Below are 26,853 nucleotides of genomic sequence, written 5' to 3' on the forward strand. Positions count from 1 at the left end.
AGTACAGCCGGCCAATCGCGACGGTCGGGGGCGTGGTCTGGGAGCAAAGAACGGGGAGGCGGGGGTAGCGGGGGGCGATCGGCCTCACTTCCTACGGGAGACACATACACGCCAGACGGATAGAACACAGCTATAATAGCCTGATACATTTCCGCCATTTGAAAATAGCCAATCTACAAGGTCACAATGCATTTGTGAGCTTGTAGATGGGATCTGCTATTTTCAAATGATTTTTCTACATTGTATTCATTGGAAAACATGTGAAACGGGACATTGTGCACAATGAGTAGCCTACTTTCTACTACTACTTTAAGTAGCATACATTTTGATACCAATATGTTTGTACTTTTACTCAAGTACATTTTAATTCCGAACTTTCTACTTGTGGCAGAGTATTTCCACATTGCAGATACTTTTACATAAGTAAAGAATGTTTGTACTTTTTCCACAACTGTTCATTTAGAAAGGAACGGCTCCCTCCTGCGAACCGGATCCCATCGTTCAATTCAAAGAGCCGTTCAAAAGACTCGACTCGTTGGCGAACGTCCCACCCACACACAGACATGGCGGCGGTACCATCGGTGGTGTGCACTCCTTCATCCGCTGATCATTCAGATCCCATCGCAGAAGGTCTGCTAGATCTGTTAAAACCTGCCGTACAGCAACTAGATCTGCACGTGCACTCCGTCAGGTAACGTCATGTGTAATAGTTATGGACAAATAGCACTAAAATGGTCTTTTCTGCAGCGTTGTTATGGTGACTGTCCCATGATGGTCATGTGATAACTGTCTGTCGGGCCTTCTCTGTTTACGTCCGTTAAGAGCTGATGGGTTGTTGTTATCATCTTCTGTATCGATTATCTTCTTATTGATTAGTTTTTTCGACTAGCAACAAGTGATATTGTTTTGTTAAAATGAATGTGGAACAGCTTTGTTGTGGTACGTCATGGGAATGCCCCCCACCTCTATCCAGCTACTTGCAAACAGAAAATACATGTAGCCTATGTATTTATCCAATCAGGATGGAGTATACTGCAGTGATGCTCAAACTCAGGCCCGCGGGCCATTTCCGGCCCGCGGGACAATTTTACTGGCCCACCAATCAATCAATCAATCAATCAATCATAAAACATTGGTAGGCCTATCAAAAGACCTTAAATTTTTACTTTAGAAATGTGCAGATATGTGCGATATGCTGAAGCTTTGTTGGTTTGTTTACTGTTCACGTTAAGTTAATCATCTGAGCCCCCCCCCCCCCCCCTCAGGGTCCCGACCCACAGGTTGAGAACCACTGGTCTAGCAGATCAGCTCTGACAGCAGTGTGATTAAAACCCTGTTCCGGAAACTGTTCCAAATGTTATGGAACAGATTACAGTTCCTCAATGTTGGATCCCATTCCTCCAGGTTCCAGACCCCAGCCCTAGCTTGTGTACAACATCAGAGTTGTCTTATTGATGGTTTTACCATTCTTATAATTCTCTGTTTTCTGTGTGTGTTTCTGTGTTTGTTTGTTTCCCCAGAGAGAGTCAGGTGGAATTGAGAGAACACATTGACAACTTGGCCACAGGTGCATATACTGTATACTTTAGTCTATGACAGTGATTCTCAAAGTGGATTCCAGGGACTCTGTGGGTTCCTTTAGGGCGGGGGGGGGGGGGTCTAAATTGACCCATACAAGTCTGACAGTGTACACATTTTGTACACTGTTAAGGGAAGTTGAGGGAAGACCTTGAAATTTGAAAGTTTGAGAAACACTGCTCTATGTTGTATTAATATAGTCTCATTCGCTGCCTAAACTATTAAGGGAGACTAGAGGCTACAATATCAATACGGCAGGATATGCTGTGCACTATACCCAGCCCAAATAATCTATCATCATTCAATCATCTATTCTGCGCTGTGCATTCACGTCTGCCACTTTTAATTGCTCACGAGTTAACATTTTATCTCTTGGCGAAACACATCACTTTAACCCCCCATTAAATACTCTGTCTCGTTGTGATCCGGGAGCCTCTAATGTTCATCAGTGAACACTATTTTTAATAGTTTTGTCAACAATATTATATATCAACAAAATATTTTGATCCATAAAGCCTGTTTTATTTGGTGTTCTTGTTTTTGTTTAGTTTTTTTATAACTGTTTTCTCACGTCCATTGTTTCCAGAGCTGTGTCGAATCAATGAACACCAGAAGGTGGCGCTAGACCTGGATCCTTATGTGAAGAAGCTGCTGAACGCGCGGAGGAGAGTAGTGCTGGTCAACAACATCCTGCAGAACGCTCAGGTCAGTGGCGGGAAGTAACTAAAGTACATTTACTCAAGTACTGTACTCAGGACATTTTTTAGGTACATTTACTTTACCTGAGCATGTCCTTTTTCCAATACATCTCGGAGGCAAATCGTTTTTTCCCAGGAAATTATTCATTTTTTAAAGTAAAAAATGGGTTCGTCTCCTCAGAGTTACTACAGGGGGGGCGCCAAATCTTTGTGTGATAGGATCATTCTTTTAGATTAACAACTTGAACCCTCGCATCCCTATTCTGAGGAGAACTTTGGCCTAAAATAGCAGATCTACAAGCTCTAAACGCGCGAGGCATTGAGAGCTTGTAGATCGGCTATTTCCGGCAAGTAGGTTGGGTATGGGCGTCCGCTGGCCTGGTGGTCAAGGCGCATACCACATACTAGGCTATGATGCCTGCTGGCGTCGCCGGTTCGATTCCCGATCCGGACAATCTTTGCCACGTCAGTCTACTGTCCTATCAATAAAGGCATAAAAAGCCCAAAAACAAATCTTAAAAAAAAAAAAAATAGGTTGGGTGTGAAGTTAAAAAAAAGTTTACAAAGTATTGACAATTTAAATGATTAAATGTCTGAAAAAACACATTAACACAAATCCAACATGGACTGATGACAGTGCTGTCCAACAAGTCTATGAATCTATCTATGAAATCGATGAAAAACTGCAACACAGTTTTATACAACATGTAGAGGTGTCCCTGATTCATCTGTCTCTCAGCTAAGGGGTCCTTGGCCTGAAAACGTTGAAGACCCCTGATATAAAGCATGATGTCTTTCCTATTTAGGAGAAAGTTCTGGCAGGCTGCTGTGCATTGCGCAGGCTGACGCAGCTATATGTTGGTCCAGTTGTCCACCAGCACTCACAGCCAAAAAGAACTGACAGTTTTAAAGAAGTACAGTGTTGCATTGGTCCGTGTCACGCATGTATCTGCATCTTAGACCAGTGGTTGGTCACTTTTAGACGCCCACATCTCCCAAAGCGAATGACAATCATTCATTTCCCAGATTGACAGTTCAATGACGAACAAGAACACATTTATTCAGGGGCGTCAATTGGGTATGGCAGGGGTATGCAGCTGCCATACCCTGGGTCCAGGGGGAGAATAAAAGTTACCATGTTGTCTCTTTGTCTATAAGTGCTGGTTATTATGTTGTTAAATTACAGTAAATTAACGACAAATGTAATGGTCACTTTAACAAGGTATTATAATTAGATTCTCCACACTTATATTCTCCCCATCTTGACAGAATGGTATATTCCCAGGTTCTGCAGGTCAGCTGCACAGGTGCAATGCATTATTGTTAATTGTGGCACGTTTACTAACATGCCAAGTTTAGCTGCACTTGAACAACCGTTCCAGGCTGCCATATCCAGCCCAATAAACTGTAGAAACCCGGGTAAAAAACTGACAAAACCAGCACATGAGGACTCCCATCTTTGCCATACCCTAGCTTTTGCTGAACTGACGCCACTGCATTTATTCACATCTCGGCTTGCAGATGATCCGGATCCACGAGATTCTCCCGGATATGGACGGTGTTTGCGTGAGTGGTCGGGATTTCTGGGAGCTTTAGTGCCACTCGCCAGGTGTCCGGGAGGAGATGCTGATTTCCGGGAGACTTGGGATGTCTGTGTTTCATTGCAAAACCTTGAACTCTTTGTTTCCTGCAGGAGCGACTGAGGCGTCTCAACCACAACGTGGCCAAGGAGACGGCCAGACGGAAAACCATGCTGGAAGCCTCCGGAGCCTTCACCACACGCTCCCCTAGCAAACCATGACCCCTCCCCCCTGGAGCCCCGGCCCCTCCCACCTCTTAGAAACACCGTGGCGGTCACCACGGTGGGACATATCGGTACAGGACCTGGTAGCAGTGGGTGACAAAAGGCCTCACTTTGCTTTAGCACTGTTTGCTAGCTAAACTTCTGTGCTTCGCCTGCTGTTCTGCCCTACGTTCTCGGACCTTATGATGTGATGCACGGATGAATGCGTGAACGAACGTACGAGTGAATGGACAAACACTTAGGGATGGGACGATAATCACTATTATCGTTTATGAAATTTACATTTATCGTGAAATGATTCTCCGTCATGTACTGGGATCAATTCACCTTTTATTTGCAGAGCTGCATGTCCAGTACCACTTAAACCCTCTATAATTGGTAAAACGGAACTGGAAATAACGTACTTGACACAGTCTTACCTTTTCACTCTCTACCAAATGTCTTTGCCAAAGAATAGCTGATCTACAAGCTCACAACGTGTTGCTTCACAAGCTTGTAGATCATTGTAGTGAGCTTGTAGATTATTTTGGCAAATGTTGATAAAATGTGATTATCGTGATAATATTGTAAATTGCATTTATTTTTTTGTCACAATAATCGTGACATGACATTTTCATATCGTCCCATCCCGACAAACAATAAACAAAATGCTACAGAAGGCTATTCCACGCTCCCACTGCAGGGCGACAGCTCAAACGGACTCTCCTGGCTTTACTTTGTTTTTTTCCGCTGCAGTTAGGACCATGTTAGGGGAAGGTGAGCTGGGCTGGGGGGGTGGAGCCTGTCATCGTTATATGTTGGAAGTCCTCCCAGTGGGGGCTCCTCACTGGCAGGTGAGCTAGAGTAAAACAGATGTGTGGCAAGCGTTAACTTGTAATACAACTACATCATTCAGGAGGGTAACAAAATAATGAAATAATTGACAATTACTCTAAATTAAAACAAACGATTAACAGATTAGAGTTTCTCTAAGAGGCCTCTACTATGCAGTGCAATAACGCCATTTTTATTTGCCAATTTGTCTGTTGTTGATTTTGTTTTTTGTTTTTTATAACCCATGATTAGCCACACGTGAGCGATGTTTGTTTTGCTAATTACTGTATATATATTTAACTGGAGAATCTGGAGGCAGGCAGTTGTTGTTCCTTATGTAAGAAGAATGAACATGTGTTAATTGTATTGTTGGAGATGGAATAAACATCTTTGTGAACATGAGCAACTGATTTAGAGTGTTAAAGGTGTTATCAACAGACTATGTAGGAGTGTGTTTGGAAATCTGTAATCAAACCTGGGACCTGTCTCTGGCTTCCCAGGGCTCTGAACATTCAGCTATGGCCACCCTGTTAAAATTCACTCAAATGAACATGAAGTCACCCAGAGAGTGTATAAAACGCACCATAGATCTTCTCCATTGCGGTGGATTGGAAAAAGGGTATTGTTAGTACTTGTCAGTAGTACAATACTTATAAAACCCACAGATAACACTTTGTGTGACTGGCTTGAGCCCGAAGCAGGGCTTTAATAGTGATCAGGGGTTGACACTAAGGTCTCAGAGGCACTTGCCCATCGGGCAAGTACAGGTCATGTTCTACTTGCCCGAAGGTAATGCCCACTTGCCCGAAAAGTAAATCGTCCTTTATAAAATGATAGGTACGATTTTAATTACCGCTCAATTTAACACTTATTTCTTTACTTTCTGGGCCTGTGCGATAAAATGTCATACCTCAATACCTCCAAATCCAAATACCAAATACTTTAGCTATGATTGAATATGTCTATGGGTTCACACTTGTTATTTTTTATTTTTAAATGTAGCAACAGTAAAAACAGCACATTATAGGTAAATAGTGCTCTTATTTTACATTCCACAGACCAGAAGACACAGCGCACTGGCCACGTTCAGGTGTTTAGACAGATATCTCATTTTTATAGACATTTGTGTCCCCTCTCAAATGAGCACTTGCCCTGTCGGGCAACCTGAAAGCCAACTTCACCTGCCCTGACGTTTTATTTACCTGCCGGGGGCAGGTGGGCAAGCCTTAGTGTCAATGCCTGAGTGATGATAAATTATAATAATAAAATAAAAAACATTACGTTGAAATATGGAGATACAGATACAAGCAATCTGCCAATGATTTCTGTCTAATTTGAGAAGTTAAATTAGTGAGGTAAATGCAATTGCCAGGAGTAAATGCACGTCTTGTCTTTTAATCGTGTGATTTATGCTAGTACTGAAACCATAAGAGGAAACGGGAGAGTGTTTTCTGCTGGTGATTCAGTCAGAGTGTATCAAAGGGTGCGTTCGTAAATGCGCACCAGGTGTGGTTAGGGTTAGGGCTTATGGTTAGGTTTAGGCATAGTTTTACTGAGGTTAAGGTGAGGGTTATGGTTAGGGTTAGGCATAGTTTTACTGAGGTTAGGGTTAGGTTAGGACTGAAACACCAGCAGAAAACACCATCCCAAGAGGAAACACACATTTATACAAAACATGGCATGTGTTCTACTAGTGTTGTGTTCTACTAGTGTTGTCTTCAGCTTGCTGAAGTCCAAGCCAGTCACAGTCATTGATATGCAGTTGGTCTCTGTACTGGGAGAACATTTGACACATTCTCCACTGTTCTGGTCAGTGGTGGGATAAGTACTCACAGCACCGTTCTATACAAAGTAAAAGGCCTGCATTAAAAGCATGTCTTTCTTGAGTAAAACACATACAAATATACTTACTGGGGGTGTGTTGGGGGTGTTCTGAAACAAGAAAAGGTCTTCTGCAAACTGTTCTCACAGAATTGAAAACACACCATTGTCGCTGTTGTTGATCTTTGCATTATATTGAAAATAACAAAGACACCATAAAAGACATTCTGCTAAACGGATGTTATGCTGTTTTGCCAAGACCCCGGAAAAGATATGCCGTGATTGTCCAGTACAGTCACTTTGATTGGCTGAATGCTCACCCCAAAACACGATTTATGAGACTTGTGTGACAAACAAGGCATGGATGTGTTTGAGAAATAGTAACAAAACATTACCGCAACAAATAGTTTTAAAGTGATAGGCTTATGGGCTCCACTCTATGCTATGAGGGCTGCTGGGTTCTGCTGGGGAAACTGGACAACAGGGGCATTTCTGACTTATAGACCACATGGACAGTCATTTTGGATCAATATAAGTAGGAAAATGAGCCTAGATGTTATTTAGTGCAGAGTTGTCCTTTATTGTCATACAGTTATTACTTGTAGGTTCATTTGTCTACAGGTAAAAAGTCATCAAAAGATACTACACACATCACTGTCCATTTTCTCCAGGGCAGACCAGTGCTTTGCATGGCAGAATCTTGATAGTCCAACATCCCATGTGTCCGACAGTGGTTAGGGTTATAGGGTTAAGGTTATAGTTATACAGAGAAATAGTTTTACTGAGGTTAGAGTTAGGATTTATAATGAGCTGGTGGTGTTTAAAAAGGCAAATTAATGCTCTGGTGCTCTGGCCTGTATTAGTGGTTCCTTCAATAACTGTAATGCCTCTAATTGGCCACCAGATGACGGCCTAATAAAACAAAGGGTAGAATTATAAGTATAGATGAATATTAAAACTGAATGTGATGTATGGTATAAGTGGACTATGCATGGCAGGTGCGTCCAACCAACCGTGTGTGTGTGTGTGTGTGTGTGTGTGTGTGTGTGTGTGTATATATATATATATATATATATATATATATATATATATATATGTATATACATATATATATATATATATATATATATATATATATATATATATATATATATATATATATATACACATATATATATATATATATATATATATATATATGATGTAACATGTTGTAAACAACTAGTCTACATTTCATGTTTGACTCCACTGGCTTCCACAGATACTTGATGAATAGCTGATCTACATGCTCACAAGAGCATTACTCAAAATAATAAGTACAGTACTTGAGTGCACGTAGGCTACTTTACACCACTGCCTGTCACTGAAGATGAATAGAACAATGTTCTGAGTCGAAAATACATTGCTATCTGTGTCCTTTTAACCTTCCTTAATTCCCTGTGTCTTAACCCATTTAGGCCTGAATGCAAATCTGTGTCACTTTGGATTTGAACCACTTTAACCATTATGTTATGCTTTAACTATTAAAACTAGACCAGGTCAACCTGGTTGTGCCAGACCCCGGTTCTGCCAACCCTCTGGGCCTATAAATTTAATGGTACATTTATAGGCTGTCTGTCCCTTTATAGGCTGTCTGTCCCTCCCTCATGTCATCATCATTTGTGACATCATTGTGACCAAATATGGAGAAAAGAGGGAGGGACAGACCGACAGACAAAGCCTTTTATTTTGTCTGTCGGTCTGTCCCTCCCTCATGTCATTGTGATGACATGAAGGCTTTGTCTGTCGGTCTATCCCTCCCTCATGTCATCATCATGTCATCATCATGACCATCTATGGAGAAAAACCGGACAGACCGACATTTGCTTATGTAGGCCTACCCATTTCATGGGTCTGGCAAATAGCAGATCTACAAGCTCACAGCGCGGCACTGCAAGCTTGTAGATCTGCTATTTTTGCAAGTCTTTGAATATTTCTGACCCGATTCTATAAATGTCTTCTAAATCCTTCATGTCAAGGAACCCCAAAATGACATGCATTTATTTTGGTCACAGACCACCGATCCCAAAATATGTTGTTCAACCAGGGACCCCCCAGAAGCAAATATTTGAGTAGATGTTCGCTTTTAAAAAGATATATTCAAAACTTTTTTTTTTTAAAAGAAGAAAAAATCACAATTTCTCAAAAATAGCAGATCTACAAGCTCGCAGCGTGGCACTCGGTGCCGCGCTGCGAGCTTGTAGATCTGCTATTTTTGAATAGTTAAAGCATTAGATAATTCTAGGCCTTAATAAACACCATGAATCACTGCTCCTCCTCCTCTCCTTGTGCTGCTGACCCCCGTGTTCTCCTCTATGAAATCCCTGCCTTGCATTCCAGCCCGAGAGAAGGGTCACCTTCACCCCCCTCCCCCTCCCCCCTCTGTCCGTATCTCATTGCAAAACATTCATTATTGACACAGGAGAGACACACATACCATAATGTCCCTGTCGGGCAGAAACCTTGTATCTCCCAGTTTCAAATGTGTATTATGTTTTCTTGTTAAATTAAAGCCTTCATCATGCAAAAGTGTCATACAAAAGTAGTGAAAATTGCAGATCTACAACGCAGATCGCATAGAGCTTGTAGAGCACGTTGTGTACCCTCAAGTTACCATGAGGGTACCTGGACCACAAGTGGTGTAGCACTAGCAGAGTGTTTCCAGTGAGCCAACATCAGCACCCTGACTCTGTTATGACCAGAATGGAACAGAGCCTTCATTAGTTTCATTCATTGGTAACACCTGTGAAGGAAGTAAAGAAGAGGCCCCAATTCTTTTAAGCGGTGAAAGCCGCTTCCAAGGAGTGGCTTTGTGTGTCCCGTTCATGTCCATATATGGTCATTCCAGTCCAGAATGAACAGGTTTTATCTGTCCCGTACATGTGTGTCCCGTTCATGTCCATATTATACATGTATGGTCATTTCAGTCCAGAATGAACAGGTTTTATCTGTCCCGTACGTCCAGAATATGTGTGTAACGTCCGTCCCAGTCTGATGATTGGATGATTAAAAATGTCCAATGAGACCATACTTTGAGGATTGGTCAAGCTTCACATGACAATTCAGCCCTCCAGATAAAATCATTCATTTATTCAGAATTGGAAGAATGACATAGATCACAGAGTTCATAGTTCTAGAACACATAGAATAAAAGTTCACCGCTTCACTTCGAACCGAGGTTTGATTTTTTTCTATTCACAATTTATCCATGAACAAAATAGACCGTTGAGCCATGCGACAATATATTCGTTGTCCACCAAGAGTCAAAGGTGCTGTAAATTATATTTTGTTTGTTAAAATAAGTGTTAAATAGTTACCATCATTGCTATATAGAGTGTCAGTAACAGGGGTCTTCCCATGCATCTCTCCAGTTATTTAATACACATTGTGGGAATCCAGGTGAATGGTGCACTCACTACACTTGACCCATTCACATGACCAGGACGTATAAAAGTCTAGTTCCTTCCAGTAGTCATTTAGGAAAAGGTAGCATCAAGAGGCTAGGCTGTGGTCCCAGATGCTCCTACGTCTGGCTTTGTGTGTTTGTTGTGGGTCCCTATGTCTGCATGACTGTCCGTATGCAGTACGAGACTAACGTCACACAAGATACCAATCAATGAGAACCATAGTATATTGTGGGTTGTATATTGTGATGGCACATACCTAACTGCCCTTCTCATGGAACACAAACTACTGTCAGCGAACACTATGTTCCGGAAAAGAACAGCCAAGCGATGGACCCTCCAAGACTGGGCAACACATTTTCCCCCTTGTGATAATAAAGGTATCTATCTATCTATCTATTCTAAGACCGAGCCTCAGGTATGCTGTGTCAGTTGGACTACATACTAGTGCGGTAACTCCATCCTGAATGCTGAGCCATACAGCAAGTTCAGCAATGTGGTGTAGCTCCTAGTTATTTATGTGCTATGATAGAACCCTATGTGCCAACACGTATTCTCAGGTCATCTGGTCGGGGTTTACAAGAGCCATAGGGATTCATTGGTGACCAGAGGAGATGGAGCTTGTGCTGTAAAGGCCCCCAAATTGTGGAACAGTTTACCAGAAGAACTCATCACTGACTAGTTTTAAATCCCTTTTAAAAACCCACTTCTACAGAATGGCCTTTTTTTTAATCTCCCTGAGACATGTTGTTCTGCTGCCTGTAATTGTAACTGTTGCTTTATTTTTTACAGTAACTTATGTTTTATTCTGTTGTTTTGCTATTATTGCATTTCTGTGTTTGATTACTGTTTGGTTTTGATTGTTCAAGCACTTTGTAATATTGTTTAAAAAAGCACTATACAAATAAAGTTGTATTATTTATTATTATCACCGTGTGGTCTCCATGAGGGTTCGACTGAGCCTCAGGGTACCCAAACCAAGCCCCAGGATCCAGTATGACTGGAAGGCACTCTCGACAGACCCTGGCCTGCAAACCAGCTATACGGAGGAGGTTAGGAGTCGCTTTCAGCTGCTGGATGATAGATAATTTATTTTTAATTATTATTATTACAAAATATTTTCAACAAACATTATACCCCCAAAAGAATTGAATTAAAACATGAATTAAAAACAAACAAAAAAAAATCAATTTTGCTTCTTTTTCAGTAATTTCATGAGGAAATCAAAGAAAAATCAAAGAATTTACATCAATTAGAACACAAATGTCTAAGAAGTAGTGAAAATATACAGACAGACAAATATACGTGAACTGGATCTTCTATTTTCACTAGTTTGTGTCTCTGGCAAATGTCTAAAGTCTCTAAAAAAGTTTGGGAACCGTATAGAGTTCCACTACACTGGGGACAGTAATGTATTACTTAGTAATAGTAACTAGTACTGTACTGCCCATCACTGCTAGACAGTCATAGTAGCAGCAGCAGCAGTAGCAGTTGGCAGCGTTGCCAGATTCTGCGAGTGAAACAAGCTGATAGATTTGCTATTTTCAAAGAAATGTTCTGTCACACTAGTTGTCTGTCAAGCTAACAGCACCCTCTAGTGGCCAACAGTGTAATATATCAATCAAATCAAAGTGTAACAGGGCAATAAGTGTAATAGGGCAGTATAGGCCTAATAGTGTAATAGGGCAATAAGTGTAATAGTGTAATAGGGCAATACGTGTAATAGTGTAATACGAGTAATAGTGCAATAAGTGTAATAGTGTAATAGGGCAATAAGTGTAATAGTGTAATAAGTGTAATAGTGTAATATAGGGCAATAAGTGTAATAAGTGTAATAAGTGTAATAGTGTAATAAGTGTAATAGTGTAATAGGGCAATAAGTGTAATAGTGTAATAAGTGTAATAGTGTAATATGTGTGATGGTGTAATAGGGCAATAAGTGTAATAGTGTAATAAGGAATTAAATGAAATAGTGTAATAAGTGGAATAGGGCAATACGTCTAATAGCGTCTAATAGGTCTAATAGCCTATTACACTATTGCACTTATTATGCTATTACACTATTACACGTATTGCCCTATTATAGGGCAATAAGTCTAATAGTGTAATAAGACAATAAGTCTAATAGTGTAATAAGACAATAAGTTTAATAGTGTAATAAGTGTAATAGTATAATAAGTGTAATAGAGTAAACGCATAATAAGTGTAATAGTGTAATATTGTAATAGATAGGGCAATAAGTGTAATAGTGTAATAAGTCAATAAGTGTAATAGTGTAATAAGTGTAATAGTGTAATAAGTGTAATAGTGTAATAGGGCAATAAGTTACTCTGTTGTTTCCGCGCACCCTGGCGGTCGCTTCTCGCCCTTAGAGCGTCTTACTGCTAGTCAGTCGTAGTAGCAGCAGCAGCAGCAGCAGTTGGCTGCAGTGTTGCCAGATTTTTGAAGAAGAAAAAAAAGATTGCTTATAATAAGCCGACATGGCAACAACACACGGCCAGCCAGTCTCTAGTATTTGTTTTGGGTAGATGGATGGGGGAGGAGGTGTGTGTCTCGTGCAGGGGGGCGGGGCCATGGCCGCCAGGCGCCAGTAGTACTGACTGCATCACACACAGGCAGGGGCGTCACAAGGTGGGGGGGGAGTGGGACTGAGTTGCTAGGGCCCTTAATTATTGTATACTTTAGCTATGGAAAAATAGCAGATCTACAAGCCCACAGCGCGGCACCGAGTGCCGCGCTATCGGTATCTGCTATTTTTTAAAAGTCGTGAAAACGTGTGCAAATCTTTGAATATATGTATTTTTTAAGCGAACATGTGTAACTAAAATGTTGCTTCAGTTCTGGGGGGTCCCTGGAACTAAATAGTTTGGGGGTCCTTCACGTGAAAAGGTTTGAGCACCACTGACATACAAACATAGGTTTTTCAAAAAACCTTAGAAGGATTTGAAATATTCAAAGACTTGCACACATTTTAATTTTTTTTTTCAAAAATAGCAGATCTGCAAGCTGTGAGCTTGTATATCTGCTATTTTTCAGTAGGCAGAGCACAAAAGAATGTGTTTCCCAGTCTAAATGGGTTAAACCCCCTCCCCCTATGAAGAACATTCATGGCATGGGGGGCCCCGCAGTGAATCCTTGTACCCGGGGCCCAGGATTTGGTGCGACGCCCCTGCACAACAGGCAGACAGACAGAGAAAACCCAGACGAACCCTCCTAGCCTAGACTATGGTGGAGGGGGGGGAAATAGATGTCACCTCCTTCCCCATTGGCCCAGAGCCGCGGGCTACCGTTTGAGACGTGCGCTCCCATTGGCTGGGAGTGAAAAAAAAGAAGGAAAAAAAAGACCCTCCCTCCTTTCGGCGAGACGCCGCACGCACGCGCGCGCACCCATGACCCCCCCCCCCCCCTCTCCCCTCCCTCTCTTTTGTTATTGTAGTCAGCGAGGGGAGAGAGAGAGACATAGAGAGAGAGAGAGAGAGAGAGAGAGAGAGAGAGAGGCAGCAAGCAACAAGAGCATACAGGATGCGCGGCCATAGGCAGCTCTTCTCTCTGACAGCCTAGAGAAGCATACAGTCTGATCATATAGAACCCCCTCCTCCCCTAACACACACACACACACACACACACACACACACACACACACACACACACACACACACACACACACACACACACACGCACGCACCGAGGAGCCATCACACCACCAGGACACCCGGACTAAACACTCTTCTACCTCAGCAACAACCTCTGATGTGTGAGTATATCATATATATTGAGAGAGAGACAGAGAGAGAGAGCGAGAGAGAGAGAGAGAGAGGAATGCATACACATACTAAACTATTATAGAAATGTAGACCTATGTGTTTAGACTGCATATGGGTTTATATAAAAGAGACGCCGGGGCGATCAAGCCAGCCCAGACTAAACACACACACACACACACACACACACACACACACACACACACACACACACACACACACACACACACACACACACACACACACACACACACACCGAGAGAGAGAGAGAGAGAGAGAGAGAGAGAGAGAGGAAGTCACTAGACAGACAGACAGTCTACTAGGGCTGGGATCAGGGCAGACAGACAGACAGACAGATCATCGTATCATCCATGCTGCATGTCATGATGTCTGCTTGCTGTCTGCTTGCTGTCTGGCTGCTGCTTCGTCATGTTTTCAAAACGTTCCATTTTCCCACAACAGCAGCAGCAGCAGCAGCCATGGCATTCACTCCACTTCACTCCACACTCAACAGCCATCATCGTGCGATTCGTGCGTGCGGCAGCGTGCCCCGAAAAACAGACCACAACAAGTGTGGTGGTGGTGGTGGGCTTGTAGATCTAGATCTACTAGTATACACCCCCCCTCCCCCTGCATGAGACACCGGTGGCATGCAATGCAACATGATAGTATAGCCTGCGTCAGGATTTGTTTTTATTTAAAAAAAAAATCTAAAGATTCCATCATAAAAACCCATCCGAAATGTGGATCATAATATACTGTAGTTGGAATGTTGACGTGATCAACAGGATCTCAACACGCTGTTTGTTGTTGTTGTTTGTTTGTACATTCCCTGTCTGTCTTGTTGAGAATGTTTCAGAAACGAGGAGTTTAGTAGGCAGACTTGGTGACGCGTGATGACCTTATATGGAGGAGTGGTGGTAGGCAGAGCTGAATGGATGGATGGAAGCTTTGACTTTCACACACTGTTGTCGTCTATATCAGTGGTGGAAAAAGTAGGCCTACTCACGTGTTTTACTTAAGTAAAAGTAGCAATACTGCAATGTAGAAGTGCTCTGTTAAGTAAATTCAAAATGTACTTGAGTAAAAGTACCAAAGTATTGCTATCAAAAAAGTACAAAAAGTAAAAGTACTCATTGTGCAGAATGTGTCATTTCATGTTTTCAAATGTGTGCAAATATAGCAGATCTACAAGCTCACAACGCGTGCTCGATCTATGAGACGCATTGTGAGCTTGTAGATCTGCTATTTTCAAATGGCCGAAATATATACAGGTATGGGCTGAAGTTAGTTACACATTTACAAAGTTACTAGCAACTAAGGTTTTCAAATAAATAAAAGTACAATAGGCCTGTTTGTATCCAAGATGTAGTGGAGTAGGATTGGAAATTGGAAATACTCAAGTAAAGTTCAAATACCTCAAAATTGTACAGTAGCCTACTAGTAAGTAGTAAGTAAGTACATATACTTAGTTACTTTCCAGCACTGCATTTAAGGCTTCATCAAAGGTTATAGGAACTAGGAACACTTAATCAGTGGTGGGGAATAGTAGATAACTCACAAAAAAAAAGACTTAATTATAAGTATCAATACTGCAATGTAGACATGCTCTGCTACAAGTAAATGGCATGGGTTCAAAATGTTACTTGAGTAAAAGTAGGCCTACAAAAGTAGTGGCATCAAAATATACGTAAGAGAGAAAATGGCAGATCTACATCCCACTATTATGATGAAGTTTAAAACTTCTTGTTGCTTGGTTATCGTAAGTGGCTAATCGGACTAATCTATTTAGTTGATTATTATTATTAATTATTATTATTATTACCCTTATTATCCATTTGTATATTCTTAGTTAAATTCAAATTGAGTATTTTTACTGTGTTATAACAGAATAGCGCATGGCATCGAACCCTGGTCGGGTCATACCAAAGACTCTGACTGTGAGTCTCATTGAGCTTGCTGGCTCTCTGCATCAGGGATTGGACTAGAGTTTAGGCACTGCGAGTATGCGACATACTCTAGTCTAGCGTCATGTCCAGGGTGCAGGAAAGGTGTGCATTGGCACTACCCTCACGATTCAATTTGATTATGATTCACAAGGTAACAATTTGATTTGATTCGATATTGCGATGCATCACACTTTTCTATATCACTGCACAACATGGCAAATGTCAGTCAATACAAGCAGTCAGATATACGGAACATAATATCTTATTTCGAATTATATTTAAATGTTGTTGTCGGGTGGAAAGCTTGTATGTCTAAAACCGTTAATTTTGTATTTATCATTTTAAAAATGATTTAAAACTAGTGAAAATAGCAGATCTACTCGCATGTGCTTGTAGATCGGCTATTTTCACTAGTTTTTTGTGCGATGATGAAGGATGGCTTTACTATTTATATAATTATATTTAGGCATTGATTATTGATTATCGATTAGTTGCTGCATTGAATTGAATTGAATTGAACTGAATTGCGATGCGATGCGATGCGTTGCTGAATCGATTACTTTTGACACCACTAGTGTACAGTCATCATCATCAAGCTGCCTCATGCTACAGAATCAGGCGATATGCTCCTATGGGCCTCATGGCTTGGCAAGGCTTACTTAGGATGGAATATCTAGTGTGTGTATGTGTGTGTGTGTGTGTGTGTGTGTGTGTGTGTGTGTGTGTGTAATGCACTTTAAGTTGGCCTTAGCCAAGCCTGCTTGTCACGACTACAATTAGTGCAGTGGCTCAGGGGTAGAGAAACCGTCATTAGAACACAGAGGGTTCCCGAAGGGTTCCCAGTTCGATCCCGGGCTCCCCCAGAGTTAGTGTCGAAGAGTCCTTGAGCAAGACTCTGAACCCCTATTTGCTCCCGGTGAGCAGGTTGTTGCCTTGCATGGTTTCCTCTGCCATCGGTGTATGAATGTGTGTGTGAATGGGTGAATGTAATGCACAATCTCTGTAATGCACCATTTACCATTTACAAAACACGTCCGCTCGCCTCTTAACAGGGGCACGGAAGTATGATCACATCTCCCCGATTCTTGCCTCCCTTCACTGGCTCCCTGTTTGTTACCTGATTCAGTTTAACATTTTAATGCTTGTTTTTTTAGGTCTTTAAATGGGTTGGCACCATTGTAGATATTGGAGCATCTACCTCCCATTAGCTCTGCAAGGGTCTTGGGGTCTACCGACCAGTCACTTCTTAAGGTCGCACCAACAAAGCTGAAGACCTGGGAAGATAGATCGTTTTCCGCTGTAGTGTCCAAACTGTGGAACGATCCCACGTTAGAGTATCTCAAATCCCTCTATGAATATAGTGAATTGGTAAATGGTGCATTTGTATATAGCATAGATTTACATAGATTGTGCATTACATTCACCCATTCACACACACATTCATTCATACACCTAGTGGAGGAAACCATGCAACATGGATTGGATTGGATTGTGTGTGTGTGCGTGCGTGCATACATGTATGTGTCACCCTAATGACAAGCTATAGCACCCCTTTTATAATAGAATATTAAGTAGTGCTGGACTATAGGGATATTATATTCATACATACTGTGAACTGATTGTGCTGTTCAGTCCACACCACACCACTGGGGATACACCGCCCATCCATCCATCTATCTACCTTTCTCATGATATGAGACTAGATATGGCCTGGGGTTTTGGATCTAATACTATTGTGATACGGCAAAAGTGTTGAGAACTTTTGAAACATTTATATCCTTGTCACAATAGGATATTATCGGCACGGTATTGATATCAGATTTTGTCCCTAGTATCAAGTGTTTGTAACCCAGGCTGGGCGATATGATTTCAAATCTATATTCACTATAACTCTTCCCACGATTATCATCAATGGACAACTATAAAAAAACATATTGAAACATCAGATCTAAGCTCACAATGTGTCGAATCGCGTCATGTTGATCTGCTGTTTTCATTATGTTATTTTTCCAAGCCTATCTCTCTGACATGTAGTAGTAATAAATAACATGTGGGTGTAACAGCGTTGGAGTGCACATTTTGACAGCAGATGGTAGATTGGTAGTACTTTTTTTAGTCATATTCTTTTGAATAAAATTCCATTTAGTTTGGGGTGCCCCCTGGTCTAGCGGTCCAGGAGCATAGCATGCCACATAGGCTATGATGCTCTGAGGGCTCTGTCGCGTCTTCGAATCCCGAGGCCTTGATGGCGTCTTAATGCCAGATTTTACACTTGGTTGCATGCTAAAAATAGCCGATCTACAGGCTCACAATGCGCCGCAGCGCAACGTGTTGTGAGCTTGTAGATCTTGTGAGCTTGTAGATTTTCCCAGTGCAACACCCGAGCCCAACCGAACAAAATGACTTGTCAACTTCTACTCCATCTCTTCTCCACCAGTCACTCCCTAACATTTTATTTGTTGCCTTATTTGTTGATGAAATTGCCTATAACCTCTAGTCACAGTTTTAGTCATTTAGTCATTTTGTTTTTCAAAATGAACACTGCAGTGTCTGTAGGCCTGTCACTCACAAATCATCTAATCGCAATGTATTATTTGACATAATCGTCATAATTGTTTACATGTCATATTTTCAAACATTTAGCAAGCTCACAACATTGTGAGCTTGTAGATCTGCCATTTCCACTATCAATGTCCTTTTTTTAAGTATAACGTTGTCGAATATGTCAGTCATTTCTTTGTCTATTTAGGTTATGTGTCGTATCTGCCATGAGCAACTACAAAGCCTAAAAGCCAAGCGGAAATGTAATTGTCAACGAAAAAAAAAGAAAGAAAAACAATTAAATTATTAATCGCGATTATTTGAGTGACAATGAATGATGGTGAGTTGGTGACATCAAGGGTTGGATGTATTCTCCGTGCAGGGTCGGACTCAGAGCTTGGTGTATATATACTGTATATATGTATATAATAATCATGTTAAATGTTGGATGTGTCTCCATGCAGGGTCGGACTCAGAGCTTGGTCACCATGAAGCTAACGACGTGTCTGGACACCTGTTGACTGACCAGCTCAACACCAGGTAGGAAACAACACTAGGTAGGCCACAAGGAGCCTGCACTCTCTGGCTCACACTACAGTACTGTATGTGTGGAAAAGGTATACTGTATTGTCCAAGATATCCAGCCTTACAACTCGGATAACATCAGTCAAAGGTTTTACAAAAAGCAGGTTCACTTTGCTGGCAAAAGATTGTCGGAGCTAGAACATTAGTGTGTTGCCTATAGCAACCATTTATATTAGATATTGTGATGTCAAGTGAAGCATGACCAATCCTGTCTTATTGGACATACAACAGGTAGTCGGGCTCTCAACGGAAAACAGGCGCTCCAACCGTGCATATAACGAGCACAGATGCACTGTCTCTCATCAAGTAAAGAAAGCGCGCCTCTCTCCCCACACTATGCTAGGCTGCTAGGCTAGCGGTTTTCATGTGACATAGTAGCTAAATGTGGCATTAAAAATTACAAATTCCTATCGAATATCTTAATTACAATGAAATAAAGTTGACCTGTTTTTTTTTAAGGGCAACAGTTGTATAATCGCAATATTACACTCGAGGGTCTGCATGCACTCGAGGGTCTGCATGCCTCCAGCCCTACCTACGGAACTCGCCTGTCGGCTCGTTCCTGCGGTAAGGCTGTCGTGCAGGATAACCGTGTTATATGTACACCCTCTCGTGTAATATTGCTTAATAGTGGGAGAAATATGTAACAAAAATAGGCTAATGTGTTCACTTCCGGCAGAAAGCGTGAAAATTTGCACCTAGGGGTATTTTTGTGCGCTGAATTCAAAACTTTACGGATCCAAGCACTTTTCCCATGGGATCTGGTTGTAAAATGAGATTTAACCCATTCAGGCCGGGAACACATTTTGCTGTTTGGGAGGGGCTTACAGTACATGTACAGTATGTAGCAACATATTTGTTTTGTAGGCTAATTTCTGATTTAGCCCTATTCTATAGGTTAGGCCTAAATGGGTTAAAGATGGCTCTAATTAACTTACTATAGCGGGAAAAAAGACCCACCCAAAAAAATCTTCTTTAAGTAGCATGTGAGGGGTCTATCTAGGGGTTTTTCATGATTCTGAATCCATTGCAAGCATTTGTTTTGCATGAAAAACATTGCTTGGGCTAAAAATGGACCCTACAAAGCTGTGAAAAATGATGTCTCATCACTTAACCATACTAAACCATAGATTTATGGGGTCCATTTTTATCCCAAGGAATATTATTCGTGCAAAACAGATTTTTTTTTGGGGGGGGGGGGGTCTTTTTTCCCTCTATAGTAAGTGAATTAGAGCCATCTTTAAATCTCATTTTACGACCAGATCCCATGGGAAAAGTGCTTGGATCCGTAGATGTTTTAATTCAGCGCACAAAAATACCTCTAGGTGCAAGTTTTCACGCTTTCTGCCGGAAGTGAACACCTTTTTCACATATTTCTCCCACTATTATATTGTCCAAGATATCCGGCCTTACAACCCAGATAACATCAGTCAAAAAGTTTACAGAACCTATAGCCTATAGCAACAACACTAAAATAGTTTGGTCTCCCCTGCTTGGGGAGTTCTTTGGCCCTGTATATTTGCCCTCTAGATTTATCCACCTTATAATTTCTAGGAAATGTGAACGGCATTAGTATGTCACTCTGGGAGCAGTTAGGGCTTACGTGTTCGCTCTGAGACACTTTGGCACATTGCCGGGACTGGGAATTGAACCGGGGACCTTCTGCCTTCAGCCATGACAGCCACTGCTGCTGCAGCTCATCTGCCTCGAGGTCTGACCTGTTACGCGTTCAGAGATGCTCTCCTGCATACCGTGGTTGTAACCAGTGTTAGTTTTGTTGACTAAAACTATGACAAAAAACTTTTGTCGACTACCCTTTATGACTGACGAAAACAAAATAAAAAAGAGACAGTCATCACGTCACGCATGCACAGTTTAACTCGGACACGTGTTGCCACGCAAAGCTGCGGAAATCCCCCAATCCAGGAGAAATTCAGGAGAAATGACAATTCAGGAGCACCGCAGGAGATGGGGTTGAAATTCAGGAGACTCCTGTAGGATTCAGGAGTGTTGGCATCTACAAGCTCACACTGTGACGCGTTGTTCACTATTCCTGCTCAACACAAACCCATTTTGCATATAGAAATAGCTTTATTAGTTTATTTAAATGACTAACTACTCCACAATGTCAATGGCCTCAGAAGTCAAGGTCACCTACTGCAGTGGTTCTCAACCTTTTCAGGCCGCTACCCCCAAAATAATCATATTTTAACAGGGGACCTCCCCACCCTGACGAGCACTAAGAGTTGAGGCATTATATCTTCTATAACACGGTTCTATTGTGAAAATAGCAGATCTACATGCTCACAACGCCTCGCGTTGTGAGGCGTTGTGAGCATGTAGATCGACTATTTTCGAATTTCTGCCTCTAATATTTGACAGTTTGGCCAATGTTTAATTTGTCATTTTAGAGGTATTAAAAAGTCCTTAAATTGTCACGTTATGTTGGTTTGTTTACTGTTGAGTGAGAAAACAATGTTTCACATTGTTGGGTGACCCCCCCAAAAGTATTTGGGGATCCCCATGGGGGTCCCGACCCACAGGCTGAGAATCTCTAGCTGAGGGGTGGGCGCTGGTGTGGATTGATTGATTGATTGTATATTTTATCAGCAGTTCGCATAGGAAAATACATGGCAGTACAATTCAGATACAAGGTCTACTAATAGGATTTAAACCCAGGAAAGCACTATGTATGTCTTGTTTACATTGGGGTCCGTTGCACTCAATTCATTGAGAACTGGAGGTCAGTGAAGCGTGATAAGCCCTGTAATCAAAACCGCACCGCCCGACCACCTCGATTGGCTGGCTTGGTTTCCTGTTGCTGTCAAACACAGCTAGTGCGTTATGTAGGCTGTAATACTTGGCTTTATCCAAAGAGTTTATGAATACATGGGACATATTTTGAGCATGTACCTCTGCTATTCTTTTTAATACTTTTGTCTGACAATGTAGTATGATCCAGTATGATCAAGCGTATTACTATATGAATGAATACAAAGTTGAGTTGAACTAATAGAGATCAGTGGTTATTAAAGGGGAAGACCACCCATTTTCAATATTGAACTATGGCATTAATATACCTTAGAGGAGTTGTGTGGAAATAGAAAAAAGTTCCTCCCCTTCTGTGTTGCCTACAACTGGAGGATTGATTTTGGGGTTTGTATTGTAAAGTACAATGTGTGATGTCATCAAGTTGTACTTTACAATACAAAACCCAAAATCAATCCTCCAGTTCTAGGCAACACAGAAGAGAGGGAACTTTTGAGAGGGAAATATTGAACATAGTTCAATATTTAAAATGGGTGGTCTTCCCCTTTAATTGCCATTTAAAGGACAACTTTGTTTTTTTGCAACAAGGGTTCATATTTTAGATCATTAGACAAAAGAAAAGATGAGTGTTAAAATGTTTTCATTTACTTCTATCGTTTTAGTGATTTTTGATTTGCGATTTGCATGCATGCCTCCAGGTTGGGGGCATGCATGAAAGTGGCTAAATATGTATTTTTAGACACAATAAGCCCATTCCCAAGATGCACCGCAATCTTTCATGGGCACACGTGACTTATGGGGGCTGGTGTAAATAGTAACAAAGAAATTGCCGGCTTATTGTGTCAAAAAATACATATTTAGCCATTTGTACGAATGCCCCCACCCACTGAAATCAAAATACTAAAACCGCTAAAACGATAGAAAGCAATAAATGAAAACATTTTAACACTCATCTTTTCTTTTCTCTAATTACAATCTAAAACATGAACCCTTGTTGTAAAAAAAACAAAGTTGTCCTTTAACCCTATTTAATACTTTGGCAATCTACAAGCTCACACTAGTCACATGAGGCATTGTTAGTCTGTCTGTCTGTCTGTCTGTCTGTCTGTCTGTCTGTCTGTGTGTGTGTGTGTGTGTGTGTGTGTGTGTGCGTGCGTGCGTGCGTGCGTGCGTGCGTGCGTGTGTCTGTGCGTCCTCTCTCTGTCCTTTGGTTTCCTGTCTCTCTACACTGACCTTCCTGAAGTAAACCATTTAAGGTTTAAAACAAGATGTTTTAAGTGTCCTTGAGCAGGACGCTGAACACCTAACTGCTCCTGACAAGAAGGTTGTGTGTGCGTTGGTGCGGGCGGGCGAGTGAGAGTGAATGGGTGATTCTGTAAAGCAGTGGTTCTCATTTTCATGTCAAGGACCCCCAAATGCTGTGCACAGGAATGCTACACACACCAAGTCCTTATGGTGGTGCCGGCTCCAAAAGCATGCAAAAAATTCAGGGAACATCTCCGAACGCAGAGCCCTTTAACGCAGAGAGAGAGGTTGATAATAACGTTGATTTTCTCACAATTAACAATAAATATCCTAACCTCACATGCCCCTCTTATAGCGCCACCATCAGATTGCTTTTTGGAGACAACATTATTGTGTACATGGGACTTGACGGTCGCTTATCTCCCGATTAGGGAGTCTTACTGGTCTGTGTAATTTTATACAGTATGTATTGGGGGTGCCTGCATCCTCTCTCTCTCAGCTAGGAGGGGGTCCTTGGCAAGAAAAGGTTGAAGACCCCTGCTTAAGAGCGTGTGGTAAATGCCTACATTGTAAACTGTAAACTGTCCCCCCTCCCTCCCTCCGCAGCATAATGTCTGTGAACCCGCCCAGCAGCAGCGACGCGTGCCTCAGCATCGTGCACAGCCTGATGTGCCACCGGCAGGGCGGCGAGAACGAGGGCTTCGCCAAGCGCGCCATCGAGAGCCTGGTGAAGAAGCTGAAGGAGAAGAAGGACGAGCTGGACTCGCTCATCACCGCCATCACCACCAACGGCGTCCACCCCAGCAAGTGTGTCACCATCCAGAGGACCCTGGATGGAAGGCTACAGGTCAGTAGTAGAGTGTAGCGTCCACCCCAGTAGGTTAGTAGATTGTAGCGTCCACCCCAGCAAGTGTGTCACCATCCAGAGGACCCTGGATGGAAGGCTACAGGTCAGTAGTAGAGTGTAGCGTCCACCCCAGTAGGTTAGTAGATTGTAGCGTCCACCCCAGTAGGTTAGTAGATTGTAGCGTCCACCCCAGCAAGTGTGTCACCATCCAGAGGACGGATGGAAGGCTGCAGGTCAGTGGGTTGGGTTGGTGGTTCACTAGTCTCGCGAGGCCAGACTGTTGCCTCCGCGATTTGGGCAAATGCTCCCGGCATACAGTCTGGCAAACGGAAATAGAAACGATGAGTGCGAGATAAAGCAGATGTGATGCAACCGCTCCCTTGGTGCAGTAACAATAACATGTCCTACTGGAAGCGTCATGTCTCCTTTCAATATTTCTGGTGGCGTTATTTCGTCTTTCTCTGGTGTTATTGGTGTTACTTCCATGATGTTGTCAAACGTTTTCTTAAACTATACACCCATAAAAGAAATAGGCCGCTCGAATGACTTTGTCTGAGCTATTGTGTTTCTGTTATGTTTCCAATGGGACTACAGTTCAGTGCAGCAGCGGCTACTTCCGATACTCGCCGTTCGGGAGCTGCCGTTCCAGACTCTATATAGCATTCGGAGATTGTGGAATAGTTGTCTGGCTATGCGAGACTAGTGGTTCACCAAATGAAACATGAAACCCAATAGTCTACATCAGAGGTCAGCAACCTTTTTGACATGAAGTGCCATGTTTTTAGTTTCTAGATCGGGGTGGGCAACTTTGATGATGGAGAGGGCCACTATATTTTCACATTCACGACCAGAGGGCCACAATGCATATACATTCAACAATAGCAAAAATAGCCGATCTACAGGGCGATTTACAACGCGTCTCGTGGCTATTTTGGCAATTTATTTTTTATTGGAATCCGGAACTATTTTTAGCTATTTTCTTCATTGGAATCCTGAGTAATCCTGAAGGTAATTAAAGCGGGTCATGTTTGCCAGTTGCCCATGTATGTTCTAGTTAGTCATGTCAACATACATTTTAATGACATCCCATCAATTCGGATATACTTTGGTTGTCAGGACAACGATCATTAGACTCAAATCATTAACGCACCTATCTCCCCGACTCCCTACCTAGTCAAAGTTCAGAATTCTTATGAACGTAGAATTTATGTGCAGGGTGTAATTTTTGCAAATTAGGTGACTTAATTTAATTGACCACGTTTAAAACAATATTTGATTTTAAAATATAAATCCTCTCTCTCCCACACTTATGCCAGTGTGCCTGTGCCATTGTTGGCACCGTGCCTAAGGTTGCATATACCCCTAGCCTGCCGTTGCTGACTAACTCACACACTGCGTGGGGGTGTGGATGAGTAGGGCTGGCACCCAGACTAGCCTACCCCTGGTCTTCATACATGGTGATTCCTGTAAACTAGTATTTTGATGGAAGTGTTATGTTCAGGGTTCTGATGGTTTGGGGGAGGAAACTGTTGGACAGCATGCTGGTGCTTGCACTGATGCTCTTAAAGGACATCTTTGTTTTTTTACAACAAGGGTTATTTTAGATTGTAATTAGAGAAAAGAAAAAGTGAGTGTTAAAATGTTTTCATTTGCTTCGTCCTATTGTTTTATCACATTTACCGTGCTAAAATGTGGGGCATGCGTACGCATGGGGGCATGCGTACAAGTGGCTAAATATGTCTTTTTAGACACAATATGCCAGCAGTTTCTTTATTGCTATTTACAGTAACACTTCTATCCCCCATAAGTCAAATCCAACCATGAAAGATTGCGTTGTATCTTGGGAATGGGCTTATTCTGTGTAAAATGACATATTTAGCCACTTGTACGCATGCCCCCAACCACTGAAATAAGAATCTCTAAAACAATAGAAAGAAGTAAATTAAATAATTTTAACACTCATCTTTTATATTCTTTAATTACAACCTAAAATATGAACCCTTGTTGTAAAAAACTAAAGTTGTCCTTTAAACCTCCTCCTAGTTGTCAGGAGTTTAAAGGTGATACACCATGAAATTTCACTTTTCCTATTTTAAAACCTTTTTTTGGGGTCCCACTAGCACCTTCTATCCTCACAAAGTCCCATTTCTGACCGTTGTGTCTTTCTCTGGTTTTGAGAAGGCGGAGGTTAAAAGTATCCCACGGGTTCTCAAAACAGGCTATCCAGATTTGCTGCCGATTGTGACGTTATCTGCCGATTGTGCCGTCATCATAAAAAAAAAAAAAAAAATCTTTTAAAAAAAATAAATAAATAAATAAATTCAAAAATATATATATATTTTTTTTGGGGGGGGGCGCAGTTCAGGCCAAAGGTGGTACTGCAGCTGAAATGCTCTGAGAGACATTCAAAAATGAGAGAGGCTCTCTATTCAGGAGTGGTAATTTAGCCTCAAACCTTTTGAAAAACGTTTTTGGGACATAAACAATATGACATAAATACTTTTTAAATGCATGGTGTATCACCTTTAAGGAGATGCTGGGAGATCAGATATAATATGGTACATTTCTGTCAGAAACCTGCTTACCAGTGAGTGACACATCACCCTGTCAGAAACCTGCTTACCAGTGAGTGACACATCACCGATGGGGAATCCGAGCTAATAGAAAACGTCATCCTTTCTCTTCCTGGAAAGTTCCCTGCAAGCCAAATGACGTCATGATGACGTTATGATGACGTTCAGAACTCGGCCAGATCACAGCCCATATGGGGATGATCTTGATGTCATTACCAAAGCCCAGTAATACTCAGTACACCAGTTACTAATAGGTGTGGCTCTGTGGGCAGGTGCCAATTGCTTCTGGCTAAAAGGAAATCATCATCTCTATACCAGGGGTTCCCAAAATGTTTTGTCTCAGGGCACCCCATGAATATTTGTTTTAATCAGAGGCACCCCTACATTATGATTTTCTACTCCCAGCACCTTATATTTATAGCATAT

The 26,853-nt window shown here is 41.8% G+C and overlaps 2 protein-coding genes across 2 annotated transcripts in view; both read left to right on the forward strand.

Moving 5' to 3' along the window:
• Nucleotides 1-563: 563 nt before the first annotated feature.
• On the forward strand, nt 564-5,295 carry snapin (SNAP associated protein; the record flags this gene model as incomplete). Its single annotated transcript, XM_080734560.1, has 4 exons — nt 564-691; nt 1,521-1,567; nt 2,165-2,283; nt 3,970-5,295. 4 exons carry the CDS (start codon nt 564-566, stop codon nt 4,075-4,077), a joined length of 402 nt encoding a protein of 133 aa, XP_080590686.1. The 3' UTR covers nt 4,078-5,295.
• Nucleotides 5,296-13,690: 8,395 nt separating this feature from the next.
• smad10a (SMAD family member 10a) overlaps nt 13,691-26,853 on the forward strand; it is a 33,365-nt gene continuing 20,202 nt past the window's right edge. Inside the window, exons 1-3 of the mRNA XM_080735240.1 lie at nt 13,691-13,911; nt 18,873-18,948; nt 23,614-23,854. Coding sequence (XP_080591366.1) covers nt 13,908-13,911; nt 18,873-18,948; nt 23,614-23,854 — 321 coding nt within the window. The 5' untranslated portion in view covers nt 13,691-13,907. The remainder of the gene's footprint in view (nt 13,912-18,872; nt 18,949-23,613; nt 23,855-26,853) is intronic.

The sequence above is a fragment of the Nannobrachium achirus genome (genome assembly GCF_963921795.1).
Source record: "Nannobrachium achirus genome assembly, chromosome: 10".
NCBI classification, from domain to species: domain Eukaryota; kingdom Metazoa; phylum Chordata; class Actinopteri; order Myctophiformes; family Myctophidae; genus Nannobrachium; species Nannobrachium achirus.